Below are 18,164 nucleotides of genomic sequence, written 5' to 3' on the forward strand. Positions count from 1 at the left end.
GTCCCCGTACAAACCAGACCATGAATGTGAGCCAGAAAACTAAATACACCCTGTTTCTTTTTGTTCTCGAAGAAACTTTCCTCAGAAGCCTTCCACTAGGCTCACCATTATATTTCACTGGTTGCATACTAACCTCAAAATCAATTTCAGGATATGGAATCAAGACCACCGTTCTTGGCCTATAACAAGTAGGCCGCTTCTGAGACTTGTGATAAATCAAGCTTCCCCCAAGTACATGAGCAGACAAGGACACATACCTGGTCCTGGGGACCTGGTGTGAGGGGAAAGGCAGGGAGAGAGCCGGGGTTGAGAAGGCACAGCAGACTACTGAGAAAAACTTGGGGAAATCAGACAAAATGACCGTATGTGTCAGCGATGGAAGTTTATTCAAAGCCTCACTTACCTATGGATACGTTTTGCAAAAACAACCAGTGTCCGATTGTGGAGTCCGAAGCGGTGAGCAGTATTTCCATTTGACGATTGCATGAAGAGTGGCCTTGGAAGGTCTTGAAAAGTGGCTTCTTGCGTATTGACGAAAAACCCCGTGGTAATAGTTCGGTTTTATAAATTAACATCTCGGTCTTAACATTACCATGCAGGCGTTTGTTCGGCCACTTAATTTCTCTCAATCTATTTCTTGGCAGATTCCTGAATAATGTAATGGTGTATTACTCAACATCGTTTTAAGTAATAAATGCAGAATAAGACTAATTATCTTTTTCTCAATTTTTAAGATCCTGACTTTAAGGACCTTGGCGTTTTGAAACCATTACCAGGTTGGTAACGTAGATATTCAATAATGTTCAGAGGTCTCTGTTTTCTGCTCTGAAATATACTTTTGGTTTATTATTCAAGCTCCATTTCTGTATGTTTGTTTGGCGTTTCGTTATTTAGCATGTGAGTTTGAGATGGGCGGCCCAGAAGGAATTGTGGAGTCTGTACAGATTATGAAGGAAGGCAAAGCTTCTGCCAGCGAGGCCGTGGATTGCAAGTGGTACATCCGGGCACCTCCACGATCCAAGGTCAGTCTTAAGGGGAAAACAGATTCGACAGTCAGCTTGGGAAGCGTCTGCAACATGCGCGTCCTTTAACCCACTGGACGCGCTTAGTAGGTTTCAGAGTGCGATCATAAGCTGTCATTTTCTTTCGGTTTTGAAACGCAACCTGTCTTTCCCCATCCAAGGAAACTTTCGATGTCGTAAATAACATGGAGAGGGTGCTGAAGAGGGCATTTGATCACCTGCCCAAGAGGCTGTAATGTAACTGCCCCCCGCTGAAAAATGGATTGAAATGCTATCTGTAAGCTAAGATTCTAAGTATAATTACACATACGCTTTTACTGTCAGTATCTGCACTCTGTTCTTGTTTTAACCTAAAATCCTATCTTTGGAAGAAATTGCCCAAGATTTGTAAAATCATGTATCTCTGGCATATAAAATACCTTATGATAAGGCTGGGGGTCTGTGCCCAGGCAAAGAGACCAGCCAGGTCTTCACCTCCTCTTACCCTCCTTTCTCTCTCTCTCTTTTTTTTTGAAAAATTTTTAATGTTTATTTATTTTTGAGAGAGAGAGACACACGGTCTGAGTGGGGAGGGGCAGAGAGAGGGAGACATAGAATCCGAAGCAGGCTCCAGTCTCCGAGCTGTCAGCACAAGAGCCTGATGCAGGGCTCAAACTCCTAGATCGCCGGATCATGACATGAGCCAAAGTTGGACACGCGACCAGCTGAGCCACCCAGGCGCCTGTATCACGCTTCTTTCGATTGTCGTTATGAAAAAGTATTGCTGCGTTACCAAATCCTCCAATTTTTTCATAATGTGGCAGGAGTTGGAATTTTATGTAGGTTACCTTGAGTTTCAAATGCTGGCAATACTTTCTTAAAATTGCTAATGTATATGTTATGAAATTAAGTATATTAGAGGTCAGATTCAAACCCAGGCCACTATTTTGGAAATACTTCTTTAGAACAACCATATTTATCCTACTATTAAGATATGAAGAAATACTGGGAATGATTTTGTGTCAGTCACTATCATAGGTGGAGACTGTCGATTATTTGCTTATCCTCCTCTCTTTATTGTTATTCCTCAGTTATATTGTTTCAACCAAGCATTATTGATTTATTGGGTTTGTAGTTGACTATTTATTGAGCTTGAAACAGTTGGTTATTTCGTTAATAGATTTAGTGGCTCTGTAAAATCTCGAGCACCACGCTGGAGAAATGAAAAAAGCATGTCGGCCACTGTCCTCATGCTTCCAGTTTAATTCTTAGACAAATATGTAACCTACTAATCCAAGGAATGAGACAGGCTTGTTGAGGTATTTATAAGGTGTAGTAGAGAGCGGGAGAAGCGCGTGTATACCTCGGAAGGTAAGTCACACGTGGAATCAAATTCCGCCAGGGTGTCCACTGAAGTTTAATGAAAAACAATATTGTATCAGGTAGACAAGGTGGGAGGGCTCTCTAGGTAGAGGGAATAGCCATCAGGGTCATAGAATCATAGGACAGTGAGCTTTTTTTAGGAATTGAGTCATTGAATGTGACCAAGTAGAACATGAGTATGTATGGAGGTGGATGGTGAGTCTTTAAGTCAAAGGGCTCTGTAGGAACCCTAAAGAACTTGGATTCACCCCACTAGCATTAGTGATACACGCAAGAGTGTGAAGCAGGAAAATGGTGTGATCAGATTTGCATTCTGGAAAAGTAGGTTTTCCTTGTGAAGTAGCGACAGAAGACTGAACACTACAGGCAGAAGACTCAGTAGGAAGATGCGGCAGTGATCCCCACGGTGGTGATAATCTCCAATGTGGAGGTGATCCCCATGGTGGAGGTGATCCCTACGGTTGAGGTTGAACTCCACAGTGGAGGTGATCTCCACGGTGGAGGTGATCCCCATGGTTGAGGTGATCCCCACAGTGGACGTGATGCCCACAGTGGAGGCTGGTTGTGACAGTAGACAGGTAAAGGGAATAGTCACGATAGAAAAAGGAGAATTTGGTGGCTGGCTATCCAGGATGAGGGGAAAATAGAGTGATCTTGAGGAAGCGTGTTGGCTTCCTTCACTTGACTTTCCCGTCAATGTGTCTCTGGGGTCTGCGTGCAGTGTGAACGTGCAGCACCCTCTCCCCAGACTTCCAGTTACAGAGGTTCAGAGCCGTGCTCTGCTTCCAGTCTTTCCACCGGCAGGTCTCTTTGCATTTGTACAAATCTTTGAAAACGTTTGTTGTATTATGAAGAAAGACACAGTGATCCCTCCTTAAAAAAAAAAAAAAACAAAAAAAAAAAACCAAGAATGTTCCCAACATAAAAGGCAACCCCCTGCCTGGATTATAAGGGAGCTAGATTGCTCTCTTACATAATCTGTGGGTTCACATGCAAATGCTATTCATTTTTCTTAAACTCTATGAATGAAAGATTAGAAAAAAAAATTTTCCAGCTGGAAACATTTGAGTCCCACCTCATTGTTGTTCCCGGCATCTTTGTCCCTGGAGTGTTAAAGAGAGGGTTTTTATGGGAGTGTAAACACACATCGTTTTTTTTTTCCCCCGGCTGGTAAATAGGCTGTCTTTTGTACAATTCCAGAGTAACAATACCCAGTGTACCTGTCTGTTACAGAATTTGGCATTCTGTGACCCAAAGGGGAAGCCGCCTGCAGAGTTAGACAAAGATGACTCTATTGTGACAGGCTTTCTCTGTGAAATTAAAGGTGATAGGATAGGAAGTGGCTTTGAATAACGGTGGAGAAAAGCAAGAATATGACTGCCTATGTGGGCTTTCTGTTGTTGCAGAGTTCCTAGCAGCTTGTGAGACTAGACTGTCAAAGCACAAGTTAAACTTGAAGTGGCCCGTGGTGGATTTTTGAATGATAACTGGGGATTGAAACATAGTTGCACAATGCAGGTGCTAATAAATAGCTCACTGGGGTTCTACTAAAACGTATATCAAGTATTTACATTGCTTCTCAGACTTTTTGACAAATAGAAAATAGTAACACAGATGATCACCTTTAATTAGAAGGTGATTCATCCAGATTTCTTAGAATTTGGCATGCTAGAGCCAGAAAGAACATTGGAAATCGGCTACTGATTGGCTCCTTTAAAGGTGAATAAGCTAAGACAGGATAAAGAAGTCTTACCCGGGTTAAGAGTGGAATCCAGAGATGTCTCTCTGTAGATTCTAGAACGAGGATGGCCACAGGGTGTTATGGCTTCGTGTTCTGGATCCGGTACAGAAAAGAACCAACAGGGAAGAATGTTGGATGATCACAACAGGGTACCTATTTGAATGTTAATTCCGTGAAGGCTGGGCCTTCTTTAGATACTTAGTACCAAGCCAAATGACTGTCATTCAGTTAAAACTCAGAATAAAACAACAAACTGATGTGCGTCTAGAAAAATGGATGTGGTAGCCATCTTCAGACATTTAAAGGACTGTCGTAGGACAGACGAACAGGCAGGTAAGGGTTAATCTGCAGTGTTTCAAGTATTACAATTTATTTGATTGCTCAAAGCTGGAAAAAGAATAGCTTTTGATTCAGTACAAATGGGGTTTCTGCTTTTGGTTTTAATAATGGAGCTGCCCCAAAATCAAATCCATAAGAAGAATCCAAATAAAGTTTAGCAGAAATTTTGTACAATAATGTTAAAGTCAGGTAATTTTTTGGCCCAGGTAACATTAAACTCCTTTCAAGATCAAAACGTGATGAGTCTCTGATAAGCGCCCAAATATTTGGTTTGTTAGTACAGAGCTAAGGCGAGATTTCCGTATCCTGACTCCCGGTCTGGTGTGATGTCACAAAACCACACTATTTGGGGGAAATTGTCAAATTTGTTAAGATAGGAAAAGAAATAAGTCAAACGCTTATAAAAGTACAGCGGTGAAGATAATTAACTTAACGATTAAGGTGTTGGGACAATAAAACTCTAGCTTTTAGTAATCACCCATCATTTAAAACTTCACATTAGTGTTTAATGTGTTGTCACGTGACTCAAAAATGTTTTAAAGAAAATTAGCATTAAATAAACAGGAAAACTTGACAATTATAGTAAGTCAATATTTTATAGTGAAGTTGCTTTAAAGTTAATTATATGATGAACTTAATTGTAGGCAGAATCTTAGATATGACAACCCAGGATTTCCAGCCCCGTCGGTGGAACTGTGAATATAAAATATCACATACCTGATTATGTTAAACTACCTGGCAAAGGGGATTGTGCTGAAGCAATTAAGGCTACCACTCAGTTGGCTTGGGTTAATTAAAAGAGAGTTTATCCAAGTGAGCCTAATCTAATCACACGAGCCCTTTAAAAGCTGGATTTTCTCTGGCTGTCGGCAGAAGGGGAAGTCAGAAGAACTAAGAATGCTGTCTAAGAGCTAAAAGTGATCCCTGGTAACTGGTCATCGAGAAAACAGGGACCTTGGTCCTAGAATGGCAAGCAGGTGGGTTTTCAGCCTCATATGCCCTTAGCAGAGAACACAGGCCAGCCCACAATTACTTCTGCCCTACAGACTCAGAGATCCAAAACGGGTCTTGAGTAAAGTTGCTCTATTTCTGGTAACTTGTTATGGGGCAAGGAGAAAACTAACACGAGAGATGAAAGATAGTAACTATCCTTGATTACAGTGATAAGATTTAGGGTTCTGAAGACTGAGTCTGACTTGATTATCTCCAAAAACGGAAACAAAATTGGGTAAACACAACGAAAACCTTGGACCTGTTAGGACTCCACCCGGTTTTCGAGCGAAATCTCAGTTTCGCACTGTCAGATTTTGGAGACGGACTTTAAGTGCTTTGATACTCGCTCGTACAGGCCAGGAAAATCGCCTTGATATTCGTATCAGGACTTGTAGGGTGTGTCTTTTCAACAATTCAGCAAACAGTATGATGTTCTGATGTTCTCCTCCAAATAGAGGGGATGCTGCTACATTCCGAATTCATGGGATGTCGTATCTAAAATGATAAGGCTGGCATGTCCGGCCACAAATAAGACAGCAAGCTCAGAAGCCCCAGGCTACACACTTTTTCTTAAGAATGTGGCTTTCTTTATCAAAGTGGAAAGTAGTTCTGAAACCATGGACAGCGTTTCTCAGACCGTAGTGTATTTAAAGTGTATTTTCATGGAGAAAGCTGTTCTGGGAAGTCTTAAATAATTGCCCCAAACAGTGTTTGTGTTCTGCATATCCTTGTGACACGAGGGGAGGGACCAGATTGAAAGGCTGGTATTAAATGTTTGTAAATATTATTCCTTAGTAAATTGTTAGCTAGAGTTATTTGCTTTAAGTGCACAAAAGGGATTCTGTTTCGCATATTAGTGTGATTTGGAAGCCAGATATTACTAGGAATTACTTATGTGCTCTGAACCCCCTCTGGTCCTGTTCAATAAATCACTTTGTCAGCTCAAACTCTTGGTGATTGATTAGAAAGAAGAATGCATCAAAATGATTCACTGAGAGGAGATGGTAATCTGACTATTTTACTGGGGTTATATATGATTCTGTTTATCATTTCCCCTTTTTCTCGGCAGAGAGACTAAAGAACTTTCTGTAGTTTTCTACCTTAAATAAAAACCGTGACATTCTTTCCCTCGGTGATCTTATGGCCCAAACCTTAGGCTGGCAAGATACCATTTAAGTCATAATATAAGGAAGGCTGTGAGATGATGTATCCTAGAGCTAGTGTGGAGAAGCACGATCACTTTTCTGGCTAATGACATTGGCTTTTGCCCCAACAGCTCTGCCCCCAGTAAAGGTAATAACCACTGGCATGTTTTATTTCTTTTCTTAAATGATTAAGAAAAATGAAGTTAAAAAATAATGGAATGCTCCAGAAGGGAATATATAAAAATCCAGTGACTAATTGTTCACTTCCTCCAGAAATAGTATTCTGTCTACTAAGAATGGCCTTTAAATAGAAAAAAGGGGCTTAGATTTCTGTCACTCCATTTCATGTAAGAATACACATCAGTCACCTCTCATGGAAAATGTGGAAACTCTCTAGAGCTGTAAAATGAGAAACTATGGGCTGAATATGCAAATTGCCTTTCTAACAAGAGCAGTGCTTTTCTGTAAACCAGTCTTTTTAAGAAAATTTAAGACAGTCATTTATTTCAGAGGGACCCATTTGTTTTCTGTGACTCTCGTTTTTATCTGGATTTGCCAACATGTTTCCGAGCCCCTGTAGGAGAATGGAAAACAGTTTGGTTTTGCTTGCTCAGTTATTTATTTTATTGGTGTTTGCTTTCTTTAACTTTGTGACTTTCTTTCTGGGCTATAAGTCTGTGATAATTAAAAAAAAAAATTATAGGAGTCTGTGCAGTGCAGTGAGAAGTAGCAAATGTCCAGCAGACCTGCGTTCAATACCAACGACTTACCTAAGGGCCTGGGTCACTGTGAGAAAGTGACTTGGCTGTACCCCCCCCACCCCCTGATCTCGGCCTTTTCATTTTAAAATGGCTGCAGCAAATGTACGTTGTTAGTGAGAGATTTGAGTGAAATCATGCGTCAGCGCAATGTCTTAGGTTATTGCCAGTGCACGATGCAAATAATAAATTAACATTTTAAGCCGGGCTTCTACATGCAGCGTCAGAAAGATACTCGAAATAATTGTTCAGGCCTATTAGGCCACTGACTCATTCAACCTGGAAACAGCAGGCTCTCAACTATCTGTCTTTCTTAAATTAGTCAAACGATTAATTCCTTCTTTCTGTGGGCATAGTGTTTGGTTTTTATAGCTTTGGAAGGACACTGGAGGGAAGGGTTACTTTACAAGACACTCCAAAGGATCTTTTCACCTCCCCTACTCAGTATTTCCTCCTATCGGTAACTATGCATATTTACGATTCTAATTGCAAATTCTTTTGAGGGCTAATAAACTCGGTTGGGTTGACCGTATGGTACTTGAAGATTAAAATATGTATTTGATTTTTTGTTGCATTTAGCAAGTTTATTACCTTATAAGAAAAAATATCTAGGTTTTATAGGTATTTATATTTTTATAGTGCTTTCAATTTGTTTCCTTTAGTCAGGATGGGGTGATGAAGTGCAGTGAAAAGAGCTGTAAAGCAAGGAGTAGGTATTTTATTCCTATTGAAGGTTCCCACATTGATTTACTTATATCCCTTGAGCAACTTTTTTGTCTCCTTCGCTCCAGCTTCATGGTCAAGGTCATCAGAAACACCTAACACCTTTTTATAAATCCACGTGGAAACTCATAAAACAAAGCAGTTAGGAAAACCCTGGAAGGTTTAACATTCCCAGGTATGCCTGGTTCAAGGAGACATTTTGGCATTTCCTGGATGGCTTTCAGGAATGTAATATTTGGTTGGGAAAAGTGAATCCTAGATGGGTTACCTGAGTAATAGTTGACCTTCTGATAACATAAAGCACAACGCCACTGGGAAGGAGGAACGTGCAAGGTTTTTTAGGACGTATATATTATGTTTGTAGTCATGGCAATTAAAGTTAACATCAAAGTGTCTGGAAATTTTAGATTAGCCCGAACTGTAATGTTACAGACTGCCTGTGTATGTGAAAACCTCACCGAGCAGAGCATAATAAAACTCGAGTGCCTTCCAGTGTTTCTCAATTTTTGTCCATTTCTCCCTATTTCTCTGTTGTTCTTCCTCAAATTTATAGGAGTATTTCTGGACTTGGGACTCCCATTTTATGTTCAGTCAGTTCTCCCTAATGAGCCTGTAACAAACTGTCTTGTGGTTTTCTGACAGTTCAGAGTTATATTAAAAATACCCTGTTTGGGGAATTTTTGCGTATGATTTCCTACTGCAAGTAATAAAAGGCCAATTATTCTGTATAATTATTAGTTACAGCCCTTAAAACAGTCGGGTATACAGGGACGCAATCAATAGTTGCTGGGTACTGAAATAAGTGAAGTCAATAACAAAATAGAACTTTCCAGTCAGTCAGTCAGTCAGTCATTCACAGGCACATCCCCTCTGGAACTTTGATGGAGTGCCTCGTATATACAACACATGGTTCGACACTTTGAATACAAAAATGTACACCTCTGCCCCAGCTTTTTGGGAGCACGTGGTTTAGTGACACTAAAGTTTCATAGAACCGGCAACGAAAGCTTATAATACATTCAGAATAATATTTTATCATAGAGGATGTAGAGAATAATTCTACCGTGGCTGGAGAGTGGGGGCACTTGAATATTCGGCACCGGTGTGTAAAAAAATATCAGGAAGAGGTTGGTAGGCAGAAAATAGGGATGGTCATTTTTGTGTAACTAATGTCATATGCATAAAGGATGGCATTTTGTAAAGTAAGTGTGAAATATTCAGACAGAAGAAGAAGAATCTGCCCGTTTGTGATTTTTAAGCTTTTTAAAAAAAAATTATAATTATTTGGAAGTCAGTTAAAGATTGTAGTAGGATTGTTAAATTTGTTTCTTAGAAATATAACTTTGGGGGCGCCTGGATGGCTCAGTAGGTTGAGCGTCCGACTTCGGCTGGGGTCATGATCTCGCAGTCTGTGAGTTCGAGCCCCGCATCGGGCTCTGTGCTGACAGCTCAGAGCCTGGAGCCTGCTTTGGATTCTGTGTCTCCCTCTCTCTCTGCCCCGCCCCCACTCATGCTCAGTCTCTCTCTCTCTCTATTAAAAGTAAATAAACATTAAAAAAAAAAAAGAAATATAACTTTGACTGGGCCGTGCTGTGGGAATGAACTGGAAAGTAAGAACCTAGGACATATCCAGGGCCGGCAGGAGACTGCTGAAATATCATAGACCTGTCAGAGATGGAAAAGAACCATTCTGAAGGTGAAATTAATAAAGGTCAGTACCCCATTCAGTAAGAACATTGAGGACAAAAGAGAAATTTCTTTTAATTTGAAACATTGAAACTTTTAAATTTAGGGCAGACATACTGAATCTGAGAAAGTTTTGTTTTATGGGATTCAGAGTTTATGAAGAAATGAGCAAAATGAATATAGAGATGGAAGCGATTGATTTGTAGGTGAATGCGTGTCTTTGGTTTACATCCATACCGCATTAATGACAGAAGGGTAAAGAAGAGGAACTCTCCCATACATAGCCTTGCGTGTTAGAAAACACTTAGTCACTTAGTAAGTATTTGTGAGGATGCCTTCTGTATTTCAGAACTATTCCAGATATCCCTGTCACAGAGCACAGATTGTTTTTTTTTTTTTTCTTTATATCACTTCTTTTGCTGTGACATTACGTCCCGGTGTCATGGTTTCATTGACACATATTTTCAACACTGAGCCTCACTCTTTTGTTCACTGTTGTGTCCCCAGGGCCCTTAACAGTGTCTGGGACAAAGTCAAAGGCCAGGGTGTAGGTAATGCCAAACTGATGGTGTGCATGGACAGATGACTTCTTTTCAAACTTATCTGTAGCTAAATTAACTGCTTGTGATTTTTTTAATGTCCATCGGAACAGAGTCAAATAATATCTGTTGACCGTAAAACCGCATCATCGGCAGCAGTGTTATATTGTGGGAGGGTCAGAGCCTTGGGAGTTAGAGAGACCCCGTCTGATCTCCAGTTTATACCCGCGGAGTCTTAGTTTCATCATCTGAATAGGACGATAAAACTTTGTAGGGTAGTTGGGAGTATTTAAAAATAATCTACGGTGTAGGTTGCATGGGACATTGTTACCCATTAAGTGTTAATTTAATTTATATTTATGCAGACTTAACTAAATGGCTTTGGCTTTATGTTGTGGTGAGAATAATCATAGATTAGCGCCCTTTCTTTAAATTTTTTTTTAACATGCTCTACTTGAAAAAGGAAGCAATGTGGTTATGGGGAGGGATTTAAACAAAGTGAAATCAGAGACTATCTTTCGACACCATTTCTGTTTCCTTTACTATTAATTCAAACAAGTTATTATCCTACATGTATGTCCATGAAGAAAGGAAAATAACACTTGAAAAAAATATTAAGCACGGTTTGATGTTAGTTGTACATCTTTATTTCCTGCTATCCCCAGGAGAAAAATCCTAAGACTGAGTGTAATCAAGACTGTCTTCTGAGACTAGAGAGAGGGGCTGGTACTCACTGAACTACTTGCGTGTTTCGATCTGCGGAAATGACCGCGGCTTTGTTGTTACTTTACAGATCTACCTACGTTTCTTGGACTACGAGATGCAGAATTCCAATGAATGCAAAAGGAACTTTGTGGCCGTGTATGATGGGAGCAGTTCTGTGGGGGACCTCAAGGCTAAATTCTGCAGCACCGTGGCCAATGACGTCATGCTCCGCACAGGTCTTGGGGTCATCCGCATGTGGGCCGATGAGGGCAGTCGAAACAGCAGATTTCAGATGCTGTTCACATCCTTCCAAGAACGTAAGATTCTCTGCACTTGACTATTTGTCCTTCACATATGTCATACGATGCAAGTCTCGTAAGCCGCTAATGGTGTTTTGTCCATGCAGCGTGAGCACAATGGGGTGCGTTGTAACAAGGTGTTAATAACACTGAGATTCCCTTTCCTTCATTCTGATCCAGCGACGGGAGAGAGTTACCTATTCCATTCTGCTTCCTTATTTTAGCATACGCATGATAGCCTTGGTTAAGACAGTTCCCGCGTCGACTGGGAAATGAGGATTTTGTTTGTCTCTGGTTTAGCTCTTACGAAGCGTCTGGAACTTCAGCAGCTTCTGATGAAGTTTGAGTTTAAGTCTTAAAAACCTGCATAAAAATATTTGGTAGGTTCTCTTTAGTAAGCTTCTCTTGCAATTCCATTTATTGCAAATAGGTCTGAGACGACCGAGTTCCCATTAAAGTAAGCAAAGAGAGAGAATTGCTTGGGAGGAGAGTAAACAGAAAAAGTTTCAAAAAAAAATTTAAAATGGCACCATGGGTGATATCCAGAGTTATGTGCAAACCGCAGCAATTTTAGAAAATTATGTTCTAACAAATAATGAGTCACATTAATAGATATATTTGGAATGTTCTTCAGAAACCCTGAATAATTCATGTTTAATAAATTTATACAAATGAAAAAAAAATAATCCTGAAAAATTCCGCTTTAGGAAATCAGCAGCCTGTATTTTGAAACTATGTATTTATAAATAGAAAAAATAGTTTTGAAATCGCCAGAATTTCTCAGTGATTGGCACAGCATCCAATATTTTTTCAATTCATAAATATGAAATATATTAGACAATTCTTTCATGTAGTGAATAGGTTTGGCTTTAAATTCCTGTCTGATTACCCAGTTGGAGAATTCTGGGACCCTGGAGGTGGCAAACGTCTCAGTCTTTGTCAATCTTGATTCCACCGTGGAGTGCATTATCTTTCCTGGGATTACTGCAGATTGAAACAGCATGTTGCTATCGTGTCCTCATTTCAACAGTTGATCAAAATGTTAGAGGTAGTGCATTTTTATGTCAGCAAGATACTGGGCCAAAAAAAAAAAAAATCTCGTCATTTTCTTGGTTAGAGTGGGAAGAAATTCAGACTACAAGGTCAGCCCATTTGGTGTCCTTGCTGATTACCCCACTGTCACCAATAGGTTTGCCTTTGGGGGGGGGAGGTTAAAGGTACTTATTTGATATTCTTATCAATCTTGGGTGATAATATGTTGAAAACTCGTATTTCATTTAAAAGATACATATAAGGAAGGGCTAGCTAATATGTTAGATAATATAATCAATTTTTTAAAAAGATCACAAAAATCTATTTTTATCAACACGATACCGTAAAATGCAATGGGGATAAAAATGAAAAAATACATCCTTAGGTTGCAAGTATCAACTAAAACAACAATAGTATAGAAGAGCCCTGCCTCCTAGGACTTCCTAAAGTTTTATTTCATTCAAACACAGTATGAGCTAAAGCTTGTTTTTGGTTTTTTTTTTTAACAATTGGCAAAAAATATCTTTTGCAGTATTAGCTTCTATGAAGGAAAGGTAGGTAAACAACTCAAAGAAGGTAGGCTCTTGGGGAGCCTCACTGGTCAAACTGTAGATTGCAGCACCTATTCTGTTCTGGGTATTGTTAATAAGGAGGATCGTCCATGGGAAGTGGCTGGCCAGGATGCGGAAGCAACTAGAATCATGAGACAAAGTCAAAGGAAGAGCGGCATAGTTTATCTGAGAGATTTTGTTGTTGTTTTGTTCCAAATGTGGTCCCTACCTGAGACTTACGCTGGTGATACGGATTGATGTCTGGAAGGTGAGATTTGTTTGTTAAATTGTAGGGAACCGTTGGAGCGATACTTAGGAAAAACGTGTAGCTCACAGGATGTGTGTTCTTCCCAAACTGAATGGATTCCCAGAGAGGGTACAGGCTCTGGCTAGGTGGCAGTCAGTCTGAAAATGGGTCACCAGGTGGTGTGAATGGTGTAGGGGAATGTCTGAGTTTTGTAGGGAACAAACTGGTAAACTTCACTGATCCCGTTCAACTCTAACACTGATTAGTTCCATGAGTCTTTAGGATCCTGCTGGTACCAGAAATGGTGCATTATGTCATACTGTGCAGATGCCATTGGAAGTATTTCTATTTGAGCTGAAAGAAAGAGTTTTCATGCAGGTATGTAAACGATCTCCAGAAGTCCTTCAAGCGGGTGGACTTTTCAAAGTTGAATCCAGAAAAAACATGGCATCCGTCCTCCATAGGAGGAAAGCACCCCAATTTTTATGTTCCTGCACAGTGGACGGCTTATCACGGTCACGTCAGTGACAGGTGGTACGGTAGCATTCTCTGTGTTTAGCTCATAAAGTTTACAATAGCTTTGATTAGAACAAATTTATCGTCCATGTCATGTTTCCTCTGTAGCTTTTTGATATTTTGCATTGTATTTTTTTATTTTTGGCTGAAACTGGTTGGACTTCAACCATGACATGCCAAGGATCAAAGGCATTGTGTGATGACGTGTGTGGGTATGGACCAAGCCTTTCTGTATCAAAGTCAAAGTATTCCAGATAAGAGCTGAAAATTTCAAAACAACAAGAAATGAACTTTGATCAGTGCTAATACTTCGGTGATGCTACTGAGTGGCTTAGGTCATTTTAAGGACTTTAATGAGGAAATAAAGGAACTCTATTTGTGGCGTTTCAAGTTCCCCAAATGGTATTGTTCTAGTCCATATTGGTGGCTAAGAAAGTATTTTTCATTGCCTTTTTGTTTTCTTGATGATGATAGGTATAACATTTATATAGTATATATATCATATATGTAAACGTAGTTTATATGTAATATACTCTTATTTATATTATATAATCCATATATAATATTAATAATATACATGCCTCTAATCTTACTCCATACACATCCACACACATACGGAGTGAAAACTATTGGTGTGAAATCAACGACCAGCTTTGTCTTACTCAAATAATAAGAAACCACTTTGACGTTTTTCTTGGTTCTTAGCATTTATTAGGCAGTATGCCCAGTGCAGCGTTGAGAAGTGCTTACAGCACATTCAACAATATTCTAATATATGTCAAAAGGTCTCATGTTGGGACCATACGATGTAGTTTTTTGAGTAGAGTTGACACCCGATGTTCCATTAGTTTCAGGTGGACAACTTAGTGATTTGACAAGTTTGTCCGTGATGCTATGCTCACCACAAGTGTAGGTCCCTCTGCCCTACTACAGCACTGTCACAATATCAATGACTCTGTTCCTTATGTTCTGCCTTTTAGTCCTGTGACTTACTCAGTCCATAACTGAAAACCTGTATCTCCCCCCTTCTTCGCCCATTTTGTCCATCCCCCCAACCCATCCCCTCTGGCGACTATCCGTTCATTCTCTGTACGTATAGGTCTGATTCTGGTTTTTGTTTGTTATATTTTTAGATGTTAAAGGAGAGCTCAGGGACTGTCTCTTCTAATCCCAAACATTTTGTGAATTCAGACAGAATAAGAAAAGATCCAGGGAAGGTAACTGACTTTCCCTGCGCACCCAAAACTCCATACTTAGTGATTGAACAGTCCCGTGGCAAGGATCGAAGACCTGATTCTGAAGCTCATAAGTTCTCTTGTGGATGACTTTGTCACTTGTAAGGGATGGACAGAGCTCCCATTTTCTAAAGATGATGAATGATAAAGATGACGATAACAATAGGGAACACTTCTACATCAGTCATATAGCTCAGACGTGTCAACACTGGTTTATGTGCTTTTCAACCTGAATTTTGATGCCTCTGTCCTATCCGCTGTGCCTTCTGTCTACATGTTACACAAACATGCTATAATCCTACAGTACTCCACTTTCCTATGCCCTACAAGATTAGACTCAAATAAAATTATAACCAGGGACTTCTGCTCTGGAACATACTAAGCTAGAGACTAATGGATGCTAAACTGGTGCTGATTTGTTACACATCAGTGGGAAACTACTGCAGGTTTTGGTACTGAAAGTGAGGTGTCGCCCTAACAAACATCTAAAATGTGGAAGCGGCATTGGATCAGGCAGTGGTCATAGGTTGGTCGAATTTTGAGGAGCATGCTAGAAAAGGCCTGCATTGCGTTAGATGGGCAGGATAAATCTGGACTCGGAGGGCTGCTGGGGAGGGCTGGGACGGAACCGGGGGAAGGAAATCGTTGTTTTGCCGTGGCGGAAAGCTCAGAGAAATTGTCCTGCAGGACCTGCTGAGGGACCAACACTGGCTACGTGACTGAGTAAATTACTGCAGAGAGTGTTGAAGGCATAGCCTGGCATCTCTTGCTGCTTGCAGTAGCTTGTGAGAGGGAAGAAGCAAATCGAGGGGAGAACCCGTGAGCAAAAAGCAATCAGGACCCGAAGGTTTTGAAAACTGCCAGCCTCTCCAGGTGGCAGAGATGTTAAAAGTCAGAAGTGACTGCCAAACGCATGGCAGGGGACGAGGCTGAATGTGTGACCGTATAGCCTCTGCTAAATCACCAGAGACAGCAGAAGAGCACAGTGTCGGTAACAGAAGGGCCCTTTCCGGAGGTTGGAGGTGTGCCTCACAGATCTTCCAGACTGGAGGGCATCCAGGAGGACTAGGGCGCTGACCCTCAGCCACCTCAGCAGGACCCATGGGGAGAGACAGGATTGCATCAGAGACTTTGGGTGAGCATCTGTCTGAGAGCAAAACCCAGTGAATTTCAAGTCAGGGCCACGGGCTTCTTGAGAAGACCCCTTCAGCAGAAACTCTTTTGGTTTGGGCTGAAAGAGGCAGAGTACCGATGAAGAGACATCGTCAGAACCCCCAAGTTCTTGTGGCATGGAGCCATCAGATAAAAGTGCCCAACTGCAAACGTATGTCACCATTCATAGAAAGGAAGAGTGACAGCACAGCACCACGAGCCTGGAGGGTGAAGCCCACAGCGACAGAGGGTTTTTCCTAGAAATGGAAACATAGTACCAAGAAATCCAGCATTTGCCCTGCTGGACTTCAAAACTATCATGGATCAGAGACTCCCGTTTACTCTCCATTCTCCCTATTTCCAACCAGACTGTCTATACCCATGATGCTGTGCCTCTCCCACCATTGTGTGCCGGAGTGTTGGGACAGGTGATTTGTCTCTTTGGTTCTGGGGTTTAATGGGGGGAGGAAAAATGGTCTCTTGGGGCTACGGTCTAGACTCCTATAAGGGCTGAACCCAGGAGCCTCTTCTGTACCACATTTAGATGGCTTAGGTGTGAGGTTTGGGACTTTGAGTCAGTGCTGTAGCGCGGTGATACTCACGGGAGCCGTGAGAAAGGGAGAATCTATTTTGCATCCATGACAAGAGTGAGGCACTGGGAGCCAATGAGTGGGCAGTGATAGGCAGTGATGACCCCAACATTTCCACCTTTTGGTGTATAGAGCTTATACATACCTCTCCGCTGAGTGCAGGAAGGATCTGAACATCATGGAATGTCACTCCGTGATCATGTTACATGTCGTGGCAAAAGGGATTTTGCGTGAGTGGTTAAGGTCCCTAATCAGTTGACTCTGAATTAATCAAAAGGGAAGCTGTCCTGGCGGGGCTGAGTATACACAAAAAATACTGGTAATAGTCTTTAAGCCCTTTTAAAAGAAGGTCTAAAAGGCATGAATGCAAGAAGTCAGAGGCATTCTAAGCTGTAGCAAATACTCCTGCTGGCATTTACGGAGCACGCTGCTGTCACCGACTTTGAGTCTGGAGTTCTCTCTTGTGCAGCAAAAGAGCAGACACAGAATTGAACATGAGAGAGGCTAATGTCGGGGAGGAGACAAGAGTCCTGAGCAAGGGTCCTGTTTCTGTTTTATTAGGATCAGAAGGCTTACATATGTGACGGACATGCAGAAAGAGACAATACAACAGTGATCATTAACTCGTGTGTGAGAGAAAAGGGGTTTTGATGGTATGTGGTGTTAGGGGTCAGGGTCAAGACAACGTCCTGGTGATGAGAAGATGGCCATTTACTGCAGGCACCGGGCACCGTGTCTATTTTAACTTTTCTAGGGGCTTAGACAGATAGAGGGTGCCACCTCACTAACACGGCATTTTTCTCACTAATTCGCCCTGGGCACTTTCGCCCTATAGCTGCTTTTCCCTCCATGCTTTGTTTTATTTCACGATTAATCCTGGGCTCTTTTGCCCTGGTGCAGCGACCTTCCGACTCTACCTGTGCTCGGACACTTTCATCCTGTGGCGACTCTCCCCCCTAAGCTTTGTTAACCCATTGGTGCAAGCTCAGAGAATTCTTGAACTTATTCCCCACACATTGCCACGTTGTAGAGAAGACCATGTGGCAGAGCATGGGGGTAGGCTTTGGGAGCCGAGAATGTTGCCCATCTGAGAGCCAGGGAGAAAGGGGGAGCCTCAGTCCAGCGACCCAAGAGACTGAGTGCTCCCAATGACCTGAATGTAAGGCGGTAAGGTTGTAGTAATTTGTTACTTCGCAATAGAAAACCAAAACACATTCCTGTTGTAACAATATGCACTTTTGAAGGCCATAGATAATCCAGATGTCAGTCTGTATATGTCACTTACATATATTAACTGATACGTTATGATTTATTAACTGGTTCCGTGCTTTTTCTAGATTTGGTAGTTGAGGAGATGCACCAAGGTAGAATTGTAGGAAAGATATAAAAAACAATCACTCTAACATCAGCTTGACCCTGAAAGTAGAGTGACCACTGTGTTATTAACCTAGGCATCAGTGTTTTCTTTTTGATACTTACTTGTAATCCCTCCGTTCGCCATTTTGTTCCTTCATCTAATGCGTAAGCAC

At 41.2% G+C, this 18,164-nt stretch overlaps 1 protein-coding gene across 1 annotated transcript in view; it reads left to right on the forward strand.

Annotated features, from left to right (window-relative positions):
• NETO1 (neuropilin and tolloid like 1) overlaps positions 1–18,164 on the forward strand; it is a 110,195-nt gene that overhangs the window by 66,138 nt on the left and 25,893 nt on the right. Inside the window, exons 5-7 of the mRNA XM_047086443.1 lie at positions 735–776; positions 895–1,022; positions 11,102–11,330. Of these exons, the coding sequence (XP_046942399.1) occupies positions 735–776; positions 895–1,022; positions 11,102–11,330 (399 nt within the window). The remainder of the gene's footprint in view (positions 1–734; positions 777–894; positions 1,023–11,101; positions 11,331–18,164) is intronic.

This window comes from Lynx rufus, unplaced genomic scaffold, assembly GCF_022079265.1.
Source record: "Lynx rufus isolate CCGP_SWC_20201006 ecotype Redwood Valley unplaced genomic scaffold, mLynRuf1.p SCAF_20, whole genome shotgun sequence".
Classification (NCBI taxonomy): Eukaryota; Metazoa; Chordata; class Mammalia; order Carnivora; family Felidae; genus Lynx; species Lynx rufus.